The following is an 18362-nucleotide window of genomic DNA, read 5'->3' on the forward strand; positions in this document are numbered from 1 at the left end:
AGACACATCTAATCAGGGATAGAACAAGTGTCCTGTATTGCCTAAATCGTTTATTCAGTGTCAGGTTGGACTCACCTTAGCATATACCTATCCTTATCCCCTGCACCCACATCAGTTATACTATTATGAAAGCCAAGGGTATTCGCTTTTTAAAATATAGATACAGATATTTATTTATTTTTATTTTTTTAAATGTTTATTTTATTTTTGAGAGAAAGAGAGAGTATTTGAGCATGGGAGGAGCAGAGAGAGGGAGACAAAGGGTCTGAAACAGGCTTTGCACTGACAGCAGAGAGCCCGATGCAGGGCTCAAGCTCATGAACTGTGAGATTGCGACCTGAGCCGAAGTCAGACGTTCCACCGACTGAGCCACCCAGGTGCCCCCAGATACAGATACTTTAAAAAATCCAGGCACAACCACCTTTTACATTTTGGTACATGACCCTACAGTCATCCAGTAGCTTTCTTTTGTCAGATAGATTGCAGATTTCTTGAGGGCTAGGATTCTAACTCGTATTCATTGTTTTGATGCTGTTTTGGAAAGAAACCACTACTGTGCTAAGGGCACTTCCCACCACCCACACAATAATAGACACAGAAAATAACTTTTGTCTATTAAAGAATCTCTGCTGTCCACATTATATGGTGTTTTTCCTTTGTAGAATGTTTTTATCCAATATATGTATTTTCCAAATACACAGTAAGCAAAAGATTTTAAAAAGCAACATGTAAGATGCTTTCTTTCATGGTGTTTCTTCGCTAAAACCATATACAATTGTTTTCTCATCTAGGGACTTGTGTGTGTGGTGAATGTTCTTGCCACGATGTTGACCCAACTGGAGACTGGGGAGATATTCACGGGGACACCTGTGAGTGTGACGAAAGGGACTGTAGGGCCGTCTATGACAGATACTCTGATGACTTCTGTTCAGGTATGTGCTCTCCTCGCTCACTTTTTTAAATTAAAAAAAATTCATTTCCCTATTTTCAAGCTTCTTTCTGATTCTCACAAAAACTGTAAGAGAACTGAATCTGTGCATGGAAAGCGTTTGATATTCACAGTGCTCCTATTGGTGCCTTGGAAAGTCTTCAGAGAATTTACACATTGGGCCAAGACAAGGGATGAAGGGCTCACTTTCCTAAAATTAGTCTAACTCCTCCCCCCAAGGAGAGCCATCTGCTACCGATATGGGTTGCTCATCTCTAGGCCTACGAAACCAGCAGTCCCGGTGACAGTGTCCAGGATGGAGACCGTGAGAACAGCTGCAGTCATATATTACAAAACTTCAGATAATATGGTTCTCATGGGTATTTTATTTTATTTTATTTTTTAATGTTTATTTATTTTTGAGAGAGAGACAGACAGAGTGTGAGTGCGGGAGGGCAGAGAGAGAGGGAGATACAAAATCTGAAGCAGGCTCCAGGCTCTGAGCTGTCAGCACAGAGCCCGATGCAGGGCTTGAACCCATGAACCATGAGATCATGACCTGAGCCGAAGTCGGACGCTCCACTGATGGAGCCACCTTGGAGGTGCCCCTCTCAAGGATATTTTAATGAATTAATTCCTTAGTATAATTTATGTATTAAAATTATTCTGCAGATTAGTGTAGGATTAAATATCAATAATTGGATTCCAGAATTTTATTCTATAAACATTTATAGAGCAGACACCGTTTACCAGGGTCTGGACTGCATCTGGGCTCCTGGCTCTGGCAGTGAAGGAGACAAACATGACCTCTGACTTTACAGAGCTTGCAGCCTGAGTGCAAAGGCCAAAACACACTCTGCCAGAACTTCTAACGGTGCAAAGGAAAAAAAGAAAGCGGTTGGATTTGTTTGAAAAAGTGTCACTGAGCAAAAATGGAGTTATGGATTTTCAGTCCGGTCATATTTGACAATCCAGAAGACAGAGACATATATACATACATCTTTTTAAGCCTGACTGCTTGATTGGTGTGTAAGTAGATAGGAAACTCCACTGTCTCCTGGAAGTTTGCCAGCAAAAGGGAAATGAAAGAGCTGCCCTATTTAATCACGATTCCACAGCCGCAGAGGCTTGTCTGGCCTGGCTGAGGGGAGCCTGCTGCTAACACTGTGCTCCCAGAAGGGTTTCCCTGTTCTGATGATCCCTGATGCTCAGGAGAGTCTCCTGAACATTTTGTCAACACTATTCTTTGGGGCAAATGCCCTTTTCAGATTTTTCTGTTATTCATTGTATACGAGTGTTCTTTATTATCCCCATCATCTGCACGATGGAAATGAGACAGCTGGCATCTCTTGGGTAGGTCTGTATGCCAGACACTGTGCTAAGCACTTTCCAGGTCGTTGCACTTATTTTTCTTAAAAGTCGATGAGGTGGGGATATCTTCTCATTTTACTATTGGGGTTATGGAGGTTCGAGGAAGTTCCATAACTTGCGAAAGACCTCACAGTTAAGAGACAGAATCAAAATGTTAAAGAGGTCTGTGAATCTGAAGAAATGTAAAGGTTCTTTCCTTACTGAAAAAAGTCTTCGTTTAAACTTGAATTTAATATGACAAACATTTATGGAGAGCCAACTATGCTGGAGGCACTATGTGAGATATTATGGTACAAAAATGCAAACAGAAAAAATCGTAGCTTCTACCTTCAAGAAATTTACTGTTTAGCAAAATACGAAACAAAAAAAAAACAATAATGACATGGGGTGCCTGGGTGGCTCAGTCGGTTAAGCGTCCAACTTTGGCTCAGGTCATGATCTCATGGTTCATGGGTTCAAGACCCACGTCAGGCTCTGTGCCGACAGCTCAGAGCCTGGAGCCTGCTTTGGATTCTGTGTCTCCCTCTCTCTCTGTCTCTCCCCCACTCACGCTCTGTCTCTGTCTCTCTCAAAAATAAACATTAAATTTTTTTAAAAAACAATAATGACAAAACTGCCACATAAACATGTAATTTTAATACACAGTGCTATGGGAGATTTGCTTAGTCATGCATTTGTTACTCATTTGGCCATAATGCTGGGGATATAGCAACAAACACAACAGATAAAATCCCCCCTCTCGTGGAATTTACATCCCAGTGGGCTGGAGATGCAACAAATAAACTGAGTAAGTGAGATATGTAGAGAAAGTTGGGCGTGGGCTTATTTGACACTTTACTTAGGGTGATGAGGCTCTTCGCAGAGGTGGTGACATATGGCTCATGCGTTGCTGACATTTTTGTATCCCCATGCACATGTCTACCCCTACCCTACCTCAAAGGTAGGCTTGCAGGTAAAAAGAAATGAGAGAAACATGTCCTAGGCAAAGAGAGTAGAGGTGTGTGATCTGTGCAGGGGACTAGAATCATTTTATTTACTCCCAGAATGCCCAAGTGACAGAAGGGAAAGCTGGCAAGACACAGAACTGGTGGTCTTTTTACCTTGCTGTGGAACTGGACCCTATTCCAAAGGCAATGGGGAGCTAATGATGGTTTTAGGCAGCAAAGTGCTACAGTCACAGGTGCCTAGTCTGGTTGTCTGGATAAGTGTTGTTGCCATTTACTGAAATGGGGAACATAGCAGGAAGTTGTCAAGTTCATTTCTAGATATATTGAGCATAAGGGACCAATGGTGACCCAAAGTTGATATTTTTTTTTTTCAGCCTGTTGAGTGTGTGAGCCTGAAGAGTCAGGGCTAAATGTGAGGTTGGAGTCATACACATGGAGTGGGTAATTAAAACTAGACTGGGGTTCAGGAAGTGCCATGTAAGAATGCTGCCTTGAGATTGTCTGTGATATAAATCATGAATTCATACAATTTTAAATGGGGAAATGAAGGAGATAATCAGGCTATCTATAGAAAGTTATAAAGTTTGGGACTTTCTGATAGAATGTTTTTGTTTTTGTTTTTGCATAGGGGACGTTCATCCTTGATCAACCCATGATCTTGCTTTTGGAGTAAGGTTGAAAAATTCAGAATTGCTACATTATAGTGACTGCTCAGGGTCCCATGTGCTGTTCTGTTTCACTGTGAGGGAGGGGGCTCACAGGGTGAAGATGGACAATGACACTTCAGTGGACACTTCAGTCCTTTTATAAGAGCACGATTCCCTACTGCATGTCATTTGGGCTCAGTTACCCCAGTAGGTTGGGCAGGTGAAGGTCATCAGGAGGCCTCCTTGGAACCTGAAATTTTCCCCTTCGTTTCTTCCTTCCCTCCTTATTCTGCCCGATTTTCCTCTTTCTCACATTTTCCAGTCCTCCCTATCCGTGGAGATTTCAGGGACAGTGAAGCAGTTGGGCAGTGATGGCTGTGGTTGGTCAGGTTTGTCATGGGAGGAGCTGAGGAGGAGTGCTTAGCCCTTTACACGGGGTCTCCATGCTGCGGGGGTAGACCCCTGGGTGTGGGAAGGGGGGCTGGTTCAGACATCAGTCTGTAATCGTGACTTTATCATTCTTTTGTTGAAGTGAACTGAGCATGGCCAATGCCCACAGCCAGCCTCCCACATTTAAAAGGAGGAATTTGGATGGGGTGCCTGGGTGGCTCAGTCGGTTGGGTGTCTGAAGTCGGTTGACTTCGAGCTCTGCGTTGGGCTCTGTGCTGACAGCTCAGAGCCTGGAGCCTGCTTCACATTCTGTCTCCATCTCTCTGCCCTTCCCCTGCTAGCGCTCTGTCTCTCTCTCTCTCAAATAAAAAAAAAAAAAAAAACTTTAAAAAATTTTAAAAAACAAAGGAGGAATTTGGGGCTCCTGGATGACTCAGTGGGTTGAGCATCTGACTCTTGCTCTCGGTTGGTGAGGTGGAGCCCCGAGTCTGGCTCAGCGCTGATAGTGTGGAGTCTTCTTGGGATTCTCTCTCTCCACACCTCCCCCTGCCCCTCCCCCATTCTTGCTCACTCTCCCTCTCTCTCAAAATAAATAAATAAACGTTTTTGTAAAAAAGGAATTTAGGGAAGAAGAAATTTGCTTTGAGACTCCACACTTTTAGTCCGTTTCACACACCTTATTCCATTTTACCTTCACCCTAATTCAGAGGGGGAGACATTGTTATCTGCATTTTAACAGGAGAGGAAACAGGTTCAGAAAGATTAACTTGACAGAGTTCACGTGGCCATTAAGTGTCATCGGGAAACACATTCAGAGCCTAAGTATTCGTGTAATTTAATCTCCAAGTGATGCAAACAAAATTCTTCAATTTTACTCCGGATGCTCAAATTCTTATAAAACTAAGCTTCTCTGCATGTCATTACGATGTGAGGCAGGTATCCACCCCCAGTATTTTTTCATTCTCATTAAATCTGTTGAATTCTGTACATTCTGTTTAGCGAATTATTAGTCTCCACAATTTTCCTAATTGCCCGTCTGAGTTGCACCACAGAAAGGGTGCCACGTTGGTGCCTCTGTGTTAGGAGACAGAAGTAACCCAACTATGTCAATGTTCTCTAGTGATTTATGTAAGGCTGGAAGGTAATAAGGCTCAGCTGAAATGCAGCTTTATTTTTAGCTCCCATTGTTACCATCCTGACAGTGTTCGTCTTATTTAAGTCCCAGGGATTCTCCTGGTGGGTTGCTCTTTTAATTGACATTCTCATTGTATTCATTCATTTCCACCTGTCCATTCATCTATTCAGTAATACAATGAAATGTGAATATTTTGTGCCTACTACATCTGCTACATCATGGATACAGAAGATAGTATTTTAAAACCTGCTCCCTGCTCCAAATAAATCAGTTTTATTTATTTCTTCTTTCTGTCTTTCTTTTTTAATGCGTATTTATTCTTGACGGTTATAGGGTGGGACAGAATCCAAGGCAGGCTCCAGGCTCTGAGCTGTCAGCACAGAGCCTGATGCAGGGCTCAAACCCCCTGAACTGCAAGATCATGACCTGAGTCAAAGTTGGACGCTTAACCCACTGAGCCACCCAGGTGCCCCTCTTCTTTCATTTCTATTTGTTGCTCATCATCCACATAGTGTGTGTGTGTGTGTGTGTGTACGTGTGTGTGTGTGTGTGTGTGTACGTGTGTGTGTGTGTGTGTACCAATTCCTTCATACACAGATATAATTCATGCACACACTCGTGTACACACACATCCACAACAACTCAAAGATGTTACTGTTAACAGGATTTGAGTGTCACTAAAATGACCAGGGCATGACCAGCCATCCTGAAGCGTGCCAACTGTTTGTTTTGTTAGTTATATAAGCTGCTGCCCCCCGGAATTTACTTCCTGATTCTGAAATAACTTTTATTCCCAATAGCTGTTTACACTCTGGTCTATTTCCCCAAATCCCATAATTGTTAAAATATGTTGCTGTGTGACCTTAAACTTGATCTTTCAACTTGTCTTCTCTACCCGAAAAAGTGCTGGCTTAGAGTTCCATTAATTTGGAAAGTGGAATCATTTGAAAGAACTGTATTATGTGAGGAAATTTATCATTGTGGATTACCAAAGCATTATGGAAAGAAACTGAAGGAAATGATTAAGTATATTCAGTTTGCATTATCTTGAAAGAAAAATCAAATATATCAAATGTAGCAAGTACTAGTTAGATCTAATTTATTCCCCCAAACTTTTCCGATTGATGGTCCTCATATTGCTTTGTAAGAAGCTACTTGAAAAAGTCAGATTCCAGTTCATGAGCAGTCTTGATCATTATAAAAGAAAGAAATGTCCTGTACAGCAAAAGAACATTTGTCTGGAATGGATGCAACTACATTTGCCGTGGATTGATATTTCTGAAATGGCTTCACTCAAAAGAGCACAGTGATTACAAAAGAAAAAACAAGTTTCAGTGTCAACACCCTCTCCTGTAATGGCCTGAGAGCCTTTCCAGCTCCTACACGCTCAACGTGGCCATGGTGCCACGTAGCGTCTAGCCATGCTGCCCACTGCCTGACCATGTGGTACAGACGGGGCTACCATCCCATTTACCAATGCTAGGCACCGTGTTGTTCTTCCATTGCTGTGTGTGTGTGTGTGTGTGTGTGTGTGTGTGTGTGTGTTTAATGCAGGTCATAGGTCTTCTGAGAGCTATTCCCTAATGTGAATTCTTCACATGTTTTGTATCAAGGATAAACAACAACATTCTGTATTTGTTGATCCTCTGTTTACAGAGTTTCAGAGTTTAGAGGAATACTGTTTAGAAGCCATGAAATTAACTCCTGGAAGCCATATCTATCTACCTATCGATTGATCAATCAACCTATATATTTAAAAAACTAACACAGAAGTATGAAATTTCAGTTTGGTAAAATTCACTTCTAATTTTTTCATTTGAAAGATAAAAGGAGATAAGGGCCAGGAGGTGGACTAGTGACATATTTAGATTAAAAACACAGATATAATTTTTTCTTTTATGCATCTTTCACTATTTATTTAGAAAAGATTTGTTGTAGTATATTATGGCAGTCTAAAGGATTTTCATGCTAAACAAATAATCATTTCTAAACTCTTTTTTATATGTCAAAACCAAGCATTTTCATCTTTTTCATTTTATCCCTATAAAATAATTCATTCTCTCCATCTTTGGCATAAGTTTTATACTGCACTTGAGAAACTAGTAACTCCAGGAGAGAAGTTACTATTTCATTTTATGATTTCCTGTCTCCTCTGAAAGGCTCAATACCGGCTTCAGAATCTGATATCAATACCATGCATTTTTAAGCGATTTCCTAATTCCACTGATGAAATATCATAAAGGATTTTATAGAAAAGGTACAATTTCATTTAAAGTGAGATCCATAATATTCTGAAATATATTTGGACAGCACATGATTTGGAATAGTTGAAAGATGTAGGACATAATCTTCATTACTGTGAAAGTAAAAGTTAGGTTGATGCTTTAACTTAATCACTAATAAACATTTAGATTCACAATACTGCTGTCAATACTATTTTTCATCATATTAGACTAGAATTATTTAAACCTTGCTTTATTACTTCCACATTTGCTTCTCTGTGATCCTCACTGGGATATTTGATTTAGGTGTTTCTACTTTCCCCAAACAATGGAACCTTTAAGAAACGGTCTATATCCCTGCTATCACCATTTAGAACCATTGCCGTACATTTTCTGACTCTCAGTAATTTCATTCATTATGGATGGTTGAAATATGAAAAATATTTAAATATGAAATATGATTCATATTTTAATAACCCTTCTTTCCTCAGCCCAAACTTGTTCAATTGATATTGACTTCAGATGGCATAGTGTAGAGAAGACTCATAAGTGGGTGATTTGGGGAGGAGCTATGGCCATCCTGAACTGGATAATATTCTCCCACTGTGATACTTTCCTATTTAAAGGCAAAAGCTTTCGGTCTGCAACCAATCACAGTAGTGATACTGTCTCATTAATTCATTCCAGTGCATAAGCAATAGACTACAGCGGGGTTCCTGAGGGTCAATAACCCTCAATAACACTCGATGACTGGGTGAAGGCTGAGGCTGGGGAAGCCTCAGGAAGTTAGGTAGGGCTCATTACACAAGTGGCAAAAGTGAGGACACATTGTATGTGTTCTTCTCAGTTTTACGTGGAGTTGGTGATGCCTGGGGGTGATGCATAAATTTATAGGACTCATTCTTGAGAATGTTCATGATGCTGCTCTAAATGCACAGGAAATAGAGATATAGGACCATGTAGGCTGCTTCCCCACCCACCTCCACCCCCAGTGATTGTATTAGAGCACAGAGATAGCAAAGGGATAGAAAAATCGCATAACATTAGGGAGGAAAGTGTAGGGATTAAACACTGAGTGAGGAAAACAATAAGAGAACAAAAGTGAATTTGGAGCATAAAGGTGAAAGAGTTTCAGAGATTTCGTCTTCTAGGTATAGAGCAGCCGCGTTGTTTTTTTTTTTTTTTTTTTTCAAACTGTGTCACTGCATTCATAGTTCATCTGACTTCTTTTGATCTTCATTGGACCAGATCTTAACTCTAAAAACCTCTTATTCATAACTTCTGACCGTCTTCATGAATTTTTTATTCCGCCACCAATTTTGTTTGAAATGTTGACATGTGAACAAACCTGAGATAGAAAACAGTGGCTGCTCTGAAGGCTGTATTCCAGCTACAGAACTTGAGAAGGGTCTGTCCTCGGTCACTGCTTTCCCTCCACACAGGCTCCTGCTTCGTTCCACGCCTGGGGACCAGGCCTGCCCACCAGGTGTGTGAGGGCATTCTCCTGGGTAGTTAGGGATTGCCTGGCATCCTTGCCTACTGGGTGTTTTTTTCTAACATTCCCAGCTACTTCAGACTTTTAAGAGTAAAGCTTTTTTCCCCTTTCACCATAACCCTGTTGTTCACTGTTATTGTTAAAGTGTCAGCTCGTCTCTCACAAATGGCAGCGTGTTCTGTTCTTTGTTCAATATCCTCATGACAGATCTGACTGTCCTCAAAATGAGACCTCTTGTCTCCAAGAATTTGGCTTCTATAAAAAGCAGGATTCATTGTACTTCAAATGTTGAAATCTGTTTTAGCATTGTTATTTATCTATGTTTTTGCAATGTGGCTCTGTTTAGAAATTTGGCTTTAAATTACATGAGGGTTGAGAAGAAGGGTAAGGACTTCTAGCATAATAACAAAGAGCCACAGAGTCCGACAACCTCTGGAATATAACTGCCAATAAGTTAAACTAGTACAATAGAAACTCTGATATTTGAAGGTTTAAGTGATCCCATTGACATGTGATACATATTTATTAGCAATCTTAATTTTCTTTTCCTTTAAAATGATGATCTCAAAGGCAGAGTACTAAGGACAACAGCAATTTGTTGTTTAGAGTCTGTTACATAGTAAGTGATCAATAAATGTATGTTGAATTGGATGTAGCATTGAATGCAAAATTTGGATTCAGTGATCCCTAAGATCTCATTCCACTTTGACCTATGATTTTATGATTCGTTCCATGACGAACCAGGTTAATAGGTGGTGAAAAGCTTCCAGATATGTGGATTGTCCAATTCTTCCAACTCAAATGATAGATATCTGCCCACACACCTCACAGACTATTGAGAAAACACACTAGTCTTCACTGAAGGACAGTTTCCATATTGTATGGTTTATATTAATATCAGATGCCAAAAACGAAAGGACATGGAATTTCATTCATTAGTATTATCTTTGATTTACTTAAAAAAAAGTACAATTCCACTTCCTTTAAAATCTTTCATGCATTTTTTGCAGCAATTATAGAAATCCAGTGTTCTGCATCTGTAATAATGAATATCTGAATGCTGATTAGGAGTTAAGGAAAGCTCAACTCTGTTGCTTTCCTTTCTATTCCTACTTGTTTACATATGTGGACTCAAATGAATAAAAATAACAATAGCTCATTTTTATGTAGCATTTTAAGATATATTATGTACTTCCTGATAAATGTGGATAATGTATTATTATCTTCTTTAAATTTTTTTTTTTAACGTTTATTTATTTTTGGGACAGAGAGAGACAGAGCATGAACGGGCGAGGGGCAGAGAGAGAGGGAGACACAGAATCGGAAACAGGCTCCAGGCTCCGAGCCATCAGCCCAGAGCCCGACGCGGGGCTCAAACTCACGGACCGCGAGATCGTGACCTGGCTGAAGTCGGACGCTTAACCGACTGCGCCACCCAGGCGCCCCTTATTATCTTCTTTAAAAATGAAGAAACTAGGGTCGCCTCGGCAGCTCCATTGGTTAAGAGTCCCGTTTCAGCTCAGGTTATGATCACACACATGGTTCATGAGTTTGAGCCCTGCAGTGCAGAGCCTGCCTAGAATTCTCTCTTTGCCTTTCTTCTGCTCATGCGCAGCCTCTCAAAATAAATAAATAAACTTCAAAAAAATATGAAGAAGCTAAATCTCAGAGAAGTTGACATTTGACCAGCCCTACTCTATAGATAGCAGGACCAGGATTTAGATCCACTTATTTGATTGATAACATAGGCCATTTTTTGTTTGTTTGTTTTTTTGCTTTACCACGCCACTGCTCATCACAATTCTTTACAGGCTCTGTGACCGTGTGTAAAGAACTTTAATATCTTTCCTGACCTCTTTTGTGTATACTACATTGATCTTCAGGGAATGTGAACTCCACAGACGTTACTTGTTTTAGACTAAGCGTCTCTAGGCTAAGCATGTCGTGTGTAGAAAAATGGTAATGAAAATAAAGTGTGGGGGCCTCTACAAGATAAGACGTGTTTCAAAAGCAAATTGTTTTCAATTTCCTATGGCTTTCCTCCACATGAATTAATTACCAAATCCATCACATACTCCATTTAGGCCCCAGCAGACCAATGCAATCGCAAGCACCTGGATTTTGATGGATTCAAGTTTATAGCCCTACAAACCCATCTATCTTATAGGGAATTGTTGCTTTTCTTTACTCCTCATGATCAATCAATGTAAACCAGGTATTAAAGAACTTGAGAAAAATGTGCCTTTGCTTTAATGTTTAATATGGTGTTAACGAAGATCCTGGCTATTTGTGATATTCACTGTTGAAAAGAAAACATTCATTTCTGACTTCTGACTTCATTGTCTATTTTTTCTTATTTTTTATACTCTCATTGTGAAGGTCACGGACAGTGTAATTGTGGAAGATGTGACTGCAAAGTAGGCTGGTATGGGAAAAAGTGTGAGCACCCACGTTCCTGCCCACTGTCAGCAGAGGAGAGCATCAGAAGGTGCCAAGGAAGCTCGGATCTACCTTGCTCTGGAAGGGGTAAGTGAGGGCTCTCAGGCCTGTTACCACCTCCTATGAGTCAAATGCACTCAATTCATATATATCTTATTTAACAGATAGCTGATATCCCTGAATATGGAAAGGTTAGTCTTTTCAGAACTAATAATACATCCAGTTTGCATGACTGAAAGTACATGGAGAAATATAATCTCTCTCTTTTTCCCTCTCTATTGTATGTGTGCAGGTGCACACACATGCCCACACCTACGTGCTCTTACGTGATCAGTTTAGCTTTGAGGTCTGTTCAATTTCAGTTCAGTTTAGTTCAGTGCTACATTAAAAACAGCAACAACAACAATAACAAAAAACCAGTTTTTCCCAGGAAACAAAACAGGCAAAACAGAAAAGTAACCTACTGAAAGGAAGAGGAAGAAGATATTTGCAAATGATCTATCCATGAGGGGTTAGTATTCAAAGTATATAAAGAACTTGCACTCTCAACACCAAAAAAACCTCAAACAAATAATTTGACTTGAAAAAGGCCAGAGTATCTGAACAGACATTTTTCCAAAAAGACATACAGATGGCCAACAGACACATGAAAAGATGTTCAACATCCCTCGTCATCAGGGGAATACAAATCAAAACCACAATGAGATATCATCTCACACCTAGCTGAATGGCTACAATAAAAAAGACAAGAAATAACAAGTGTAGGTGAGGATGTGGGAAAAAAAGGGAACCTTTGTGCACTGTTGATGGGAATGCAGATTGGTACAGCCACTGTGGAAAATAGAAATTTAATTAAAAATGTAAAAAAATTAAAAATGAAATTATCATATGATACAGTATTTCCACTACTGTATATTTACCCAAAGGAAATGAAAACACTAATTCAAAAAGATATATGCACCACTGTGTTTATTGTGGCATTATTTACAATAGCCAAGATATGGAAGCAACCTATCAATGGATGAATGGATAAAGAAATGGTATGTATGTATGTATGTATACAATGGAATTTTACTCAGCCATAAAAAAGAATGAGATCTTGCCATTTGCAACAACAGGGATGGACCTATAGGGTATTATACTAAATGAAATAAGGCAGACAGATAAAGACAAATAGCATATGATTTCACTCATGTGGAATTTAAGAAACAAAACAAATGAGCAAATTAAAAAAGAGAGAGAGAGAGAGAGAGAAATACTAACTCTTACAGAAAATAAACTGATGATTGCTAGAGGGGTGGGGTCAGGGATGAGCAAAATAGATAAACGAGATTAAGAGTACACTTCCTAAAAAAAAAAGTTTGGATATTTGCTCAAAACTTTCTGAATGAGACATTTAATTGTCCACTGACATTTCTGAAACTCATTAACATTACACTGAGGAAGTTGTTGACTTTTGAGAAAGCGTTGTGTAAATAGATGGCTGAATAAGCTGATGCTGTTTTAGAAGGCACGTAGCCTCAGGTGTGGTCTTGGTTCCAGATCGGGGCACACTGGAAGAGGAGAAAAGCAGCTAGAGGAAAGCTGGTTCCATTATTTTCATTTATCAAAATAAGAAATAACAATTTCACCTCTCACATGAACATGGCAAAGTTAATATGCAATATGCCTTTGGAGGAACTAGTCATTGAGATTATTACAGATTTTGTTCATGAAAGAGGAAAATGAGAAATACTTTCTTTTACCTGAACGCTAGACCAGAAATTTCATTTTGTTTTGCAGTTTTGCAGAGAAATGAATTTTTTTATTGAGATATAATTCAAATACCATAAAATCCACTCTTTTAAAGCATACAACTTAGTGGGTTTTAGTATATTTGTTTATTTATTTTAAGTTTGTTTATTTTGAGAGAGAGAGAGAGAGAGAGAGAGAGCCAGTAAGCCTGAGCAGAAACCAAGAGTTGGCCGCTTAACCAACTGAGCCCCCCAGGTACCCCTGTTTTCAGTATATTTATAAAATTATGCAATCCTCACCACTACCTCATTCCAGAGCATTTTCATCACCACTAAAAGAAATCCCGTCCTGTGCCTCCTCACCAGTCACTCCCCATTCTCCTTTCTGTTCAATCCCTAGAAACCACGGATCTACTTCCTGTCCCGAGGGATTTGCCTAATCTGGGTATTTCAAAATATGTGATCTGTTTGTCTTTGGTTTTCTTTGACTTAGCATAATGCTGTCAGGGTTTATCTGTGTACGTCATTTCTTTTGCTGGCTGGATAATATTCATTTGTGTGGATTTCCACGTTTATTTATCCATCCATCTCTTAGTGGACATTTGGGTCGTTTCTACTTTTTGACCATCACGAATACTGTTCTATGAACATTCACAAATAAATTTTTGTGCGGGTATGTGTTTAAATTTCTCTTGGACATACAGGTCAAAGTGGAATTGCTGAGTCATATGGTAGCTCTGTTTAACTTTTTGAGGTACAGCTAAACTGTCTTTCAAGTGGTGACACCATTTTACATTTCTACCAGCAGTGCCTGAGGGTTGCAGTTTCCTTACATCCTTCCCATTCTTTGTAATCATTTGTCTTTTTGACTACTTAGAGTTTTCTTTATGTAGAAGACAAAGTCCTTAAGATTATTTGCTCTGTAGGTATTTTCCCATACTCTGATATGTATCCCTAATGGTTATAAGTAGAAGGTTAGGGCATGGGTAGAAGGAAATTTTCATTTCAGAGATTTTATTTCTGACTTGCCCTATTTTCACCAGTAACCCCAGAGGGGAACTACTGTTCTGTCTGCATTAATAAAATATCATCAGGGTGCCTGAGTGACTCAGTTGATTAAGTATCCAGACTCTTGATGTCAGCTTGGGTCATGATCTAACGGTTCATGGGTTCAAGCCCTACATTGGGCTCTGTGCTGACAGTGCAGAGCCTGCTTGGGATTCTCTCTCTTTCCCTCTCTCTCTGTTCTCCCCCCCACTCTCTCTCTTTTTCACAAAACAACAACAACAACAACAACAACAAAACACTTTAAAATATTGTCATTAGAAAGCTTGAGTAAGCCTGTCATGCTTTTAAAGGAACAACGATTAAAAATTAATGTCCCTCACACTACTGTCATCCATTCATTCATTGTTAAAAGTGACAAATTATATGATAGAAAAATAAGAAAAGCATATAAGGTATCTCTCAAACATAGAACATCACTCTCTACATATTACCAGTTGTTTTTCATTTGTCTCTAAATTTTTTAACGCAGTGTTAGTGCAAGAAAAGTCCTGTGGATTTTAATTATTGTGGATGTCAGTCTTCGATAACTCTGACAAACACGTATTTGTCTCTTAACTTCCTAGACAGTCACTAATGTATCAGTTACATATTTATAGCACATATTTAAAGTTTATTTTATTAAAAAGGAGTTGAATAAATGTCTAGAATTATGATACTTTTTATTTCATTTAAGCTTTTTAGAGTACTTTAGAGATCAATAATAAGCTTCCCTAGTGTCCTTGCAGGGAAAGGAAGGTATTGATGAGTGGAGTGATTTCCCAGGGAACCATCACAAAATATGAGGATTCTGAGAATGAAGACCAAGGATTTAGGAGAGCCAGTCCAATGCTCAGACCAGTGATCAGAGACCCTTCTTTTCTCACAGCTGCATCTGCAAACTCATTGGCATTGGATGCTGTAAAGCAAATGGCCAATCTGAAAACTTTTAAAGGATTAGTTTTGCCATTTATGAATGACAACTGCAGCTGTGGTTACATGAGTGAAGAAAGCAATTACAGGGCCCAGCAGTTCTCAAGACGGAGAGCCTCAGCAGCTTGCTTGCTGGGGCCAAGGAAAAAAAAATTCTCCCAGCAGAATGTATTGATGCTCCTCAGTGTAGTCCACCTGAGGGGCTAGGTGAAGGCATTTGTGCACCAGAAATTAAATTAGATCACTTGCTTCTGCTGGGGATGACTAAGTGTGATCATTACATCTTGAAAATAGGGGAATAATTTAGATAATCTCTTAAACTCTCTATTAATCCTGTTACTCCTTGATTGCTTTTTTTTTTTTTAATTTTTTTTTTTCAACGTTTATTTATTTTTGGGACAGAGAGAGACAGAGCATGAATGGGGGAGGGGCAGAGAGAGAGGGAGACACAGAATCGGAAACAGGCTCCAGGCTCTGAGCCATCAGCCCAGAGCCCGACGCGGGGCTCGAACTCCCGGACCGCGAGATCGTGACCTGGCTGAAGTCGGACGCTTAACCGACTGCGCCACCCAGGCGCCCCTTGATTGCTTTTTTTAAGTGTATTTATTTTTGAGAGAGACAGAGTGCAAGCGGGGGAGGGGCAGAGAGGGAGGGAAAGAGACAATCCCAAGCAGACTCCGCAGAGCCAGATGTGAGATCATGACCTGAGCTGAAATGAAGAGTCAGACACTCAACTGACTGAGCCACCCAGGCACCCTTATTACTCCTTGATTTCGATTCCTTATTGCCTATATATATCTTTGTTTAGAGGACTCTCATCTAGTCGATTTGGATACACAGTTACTCATCCTAATTTCTGCTCCCAGGGACTGGAGCTAGGAGATAACTTTCTCTAGTCTTCTACCAGCGTTCTGCTCAAAAACTTGAAATGGCTTCTGATAGGCTACACATTACTTTTAAATTCTCCTTGACCTAAGAATAAATTTTTATTTTTATTGAGGTTCTCCTTCTGAGTAGGTGTCTGGCTTTGGCCAAAACGTGTGAGCAAAATTGATGTGTGTCACTCCAGAGCAGAAGTTTGAGAGGCAGTGAGAGATTTGCCATCCCTCCTGTCCCCGTGTGGGGACTTGCAGTGTTTGAGATGGTTGCTGATCCAGGAGGCGGGGTCTCTGAATGAGGATTGAAGAGACCTCTGCTGACCCCTGAAGAACTGTACCACAAATGCTGTCTTAAGCAGCTGAGATATTACAGTTTTTTGTTACTGCAAAACTCCTGACTCATACTCTTGCACATCCAAAATTTCGCGAATGAAGTTGAAACAAACAAGCAAACACAAAAAATCATGCTTAAACTCCAAGAGATCAGGAGAAAAAACAGTTGAGGTTTATAACCATATGCATATCTTATCACTATCAATATTCATGTGTATATTTTACAAATGATGTATTTATGCTATTCTGTGAACAGCATTTATGTGTACTTCTTCAACAGGGAAAATGGTAAGAACATTGAATATATTGTCATTTGTTAATATCCCCCAAACACAATGAAGTAGGATGTATAATTATTCTTCTTTTTACAGAAAAAGAAACTGGAAATTTGAATAGTTTGCCATCTTACATAGTAAGTGCCAGAGTTGCAAGTTTTTATACAAACTTTTATTACAAGCCGTCCAACTTCAGAACTGTTGTTTTAGATCGTGTATTCGTTCTTTTAACATGCCAATTGGTTGAGCAATATGTAATGACTACGTTCCCTTGTTGAAAACATTTTTATGCAAAATCGTTGATGTTGCTGCATCGTATTCCCTAGCATAGTTGTAGTATAGTATCTATAGCATAGTATAAGATAGGATAGTATATAGTAGTAATATAGTATAGCATTTATACTATAGATTTATACTATAGATTCCCTAATATAGTTTAGTGTAGTATCTGTAGTATAGAATCTACAGTATAGATATCCTAGTATAGTTGTAGTATAATATGTATAATATAGTATCGTATAGTATAATCAATTCCCTAGTATAGTTGCAGTATAGTAGCTATAGCATATTATACTATGGTATCTACAGTATAGTATAGTATCGTATGCTATCTATAGATTCCCTAGTATAGTACAAGTATAGTATCTACAGCATAGTAAAATATAATATAGTATGGTATAGATTACCTTGTATAGTTGTAGTATAGTATCTATAGCATAGTAAGATATAGTATAGTACAGTATAGCATAGCATAGCATAGTATAGTATAGTATACTATCTATAGTATAGATTCCCTAGTATAGTTGTAGTATAGTACCTATAGCATAGTATGGTATAGAATAGTATAGCAGTCTAATATAGTATAGTGTAGTCTTTATAGTATAGATTACCTAGTATAGTTCCCTAGTATAGTTGTAGTATAGTATCTATGGCATAGTAAGGTATGGTCTGGTATGGTATGGTCTGGTATGGTATGGTATGGTATGGTATGGTATAGTATCGATAGTATAGATTGCCTAGTATAGTTGTAGCAAACAAATCTAATCATTCCTCCTCTATTAGATAATCTAAATCATCTCTTACTTTGTTCAAGTTCTAAATGCTGTAATTTACATTCTTGTAGCAGAAAATTTGCACAATTTTTTCTTAGATGTAGAATGTACATCTAAATGTATACCAATATAATAAATATTTTCAATAAAAAATTACCCAAACAAATCATTTTCTCTAGAAAAAGTGGACTAGTATACCCTCCTACCAGGAACATAGCAAAGGTTCCCTTCACTCACCAATGGTGACAACTGCAATACTAAGCTGTTCTTGATACATTTTGCTCTTAGTTTTATGGGCTCACCATTTATCAAACTCCTTTCATTGACTTCTGTAATCATCAAACAAATGATGTATCTACAGACATTATTATTCAGAAGCTTGTGTTTGCTGTATTTGCCTTTTTGGATCATCATTTGTCCTTGTGTCTAAGTCATCTTTTTGTTTGGTCTGTTCTCACATGTTTTTACTTGTCCTCTCTGCCCTTTGGTTTTCTTTCATCAGACTTGTTCTAAGAGGTTTTGCGTATGTTTTAGTCCTTA

The 18362-nt window shown here is 39.0% G+C and overlaps 1 protein-coding gene across 2 annotated transcripts in view; it reads left to right on the forward strand.

Moving 5' to 3' along the window:
- Positions 1 to 18362, forward strand: part of ITGBL1 (integrin subunit beta like 1) — a 211372-nt gene that overhangs the window by 97024 nt on the left and 95986 nt on the right. For both annotated transcript variants that reach the window (XM_047084690.1, XM_047084745.1), the window contains 2 exons: positions 792 to 932; positions 11515 to 11661. In XM_047084690.1, coding sequence (XP_046940646.1) covers positions 792 to 932; positions 11515 to 11661 — 288 coding nt within the window. The remainder of the gene's footprint in view (positions 1 to 791; positions 933 to 11514; positions 11662 to 18362) is intronic.

The sequence above is a fragment of the Lynx rufus genome, unplaced genomic scaffold (assembly GCF_022079265.1).
Source record: "Lynx rufus isolate CCGP_SWC_20201006 ecotype Redwood Valley unplaced genomic scaffold, mLynRuf1.p SCAF_1, whole genome shotgun sequence".
NCBI classification, from domain to species: Eukaryota; Metazoa; Chordata; class Mammalia; order Carnivora; family Felidae; genus Lynx; species Lynx rufus.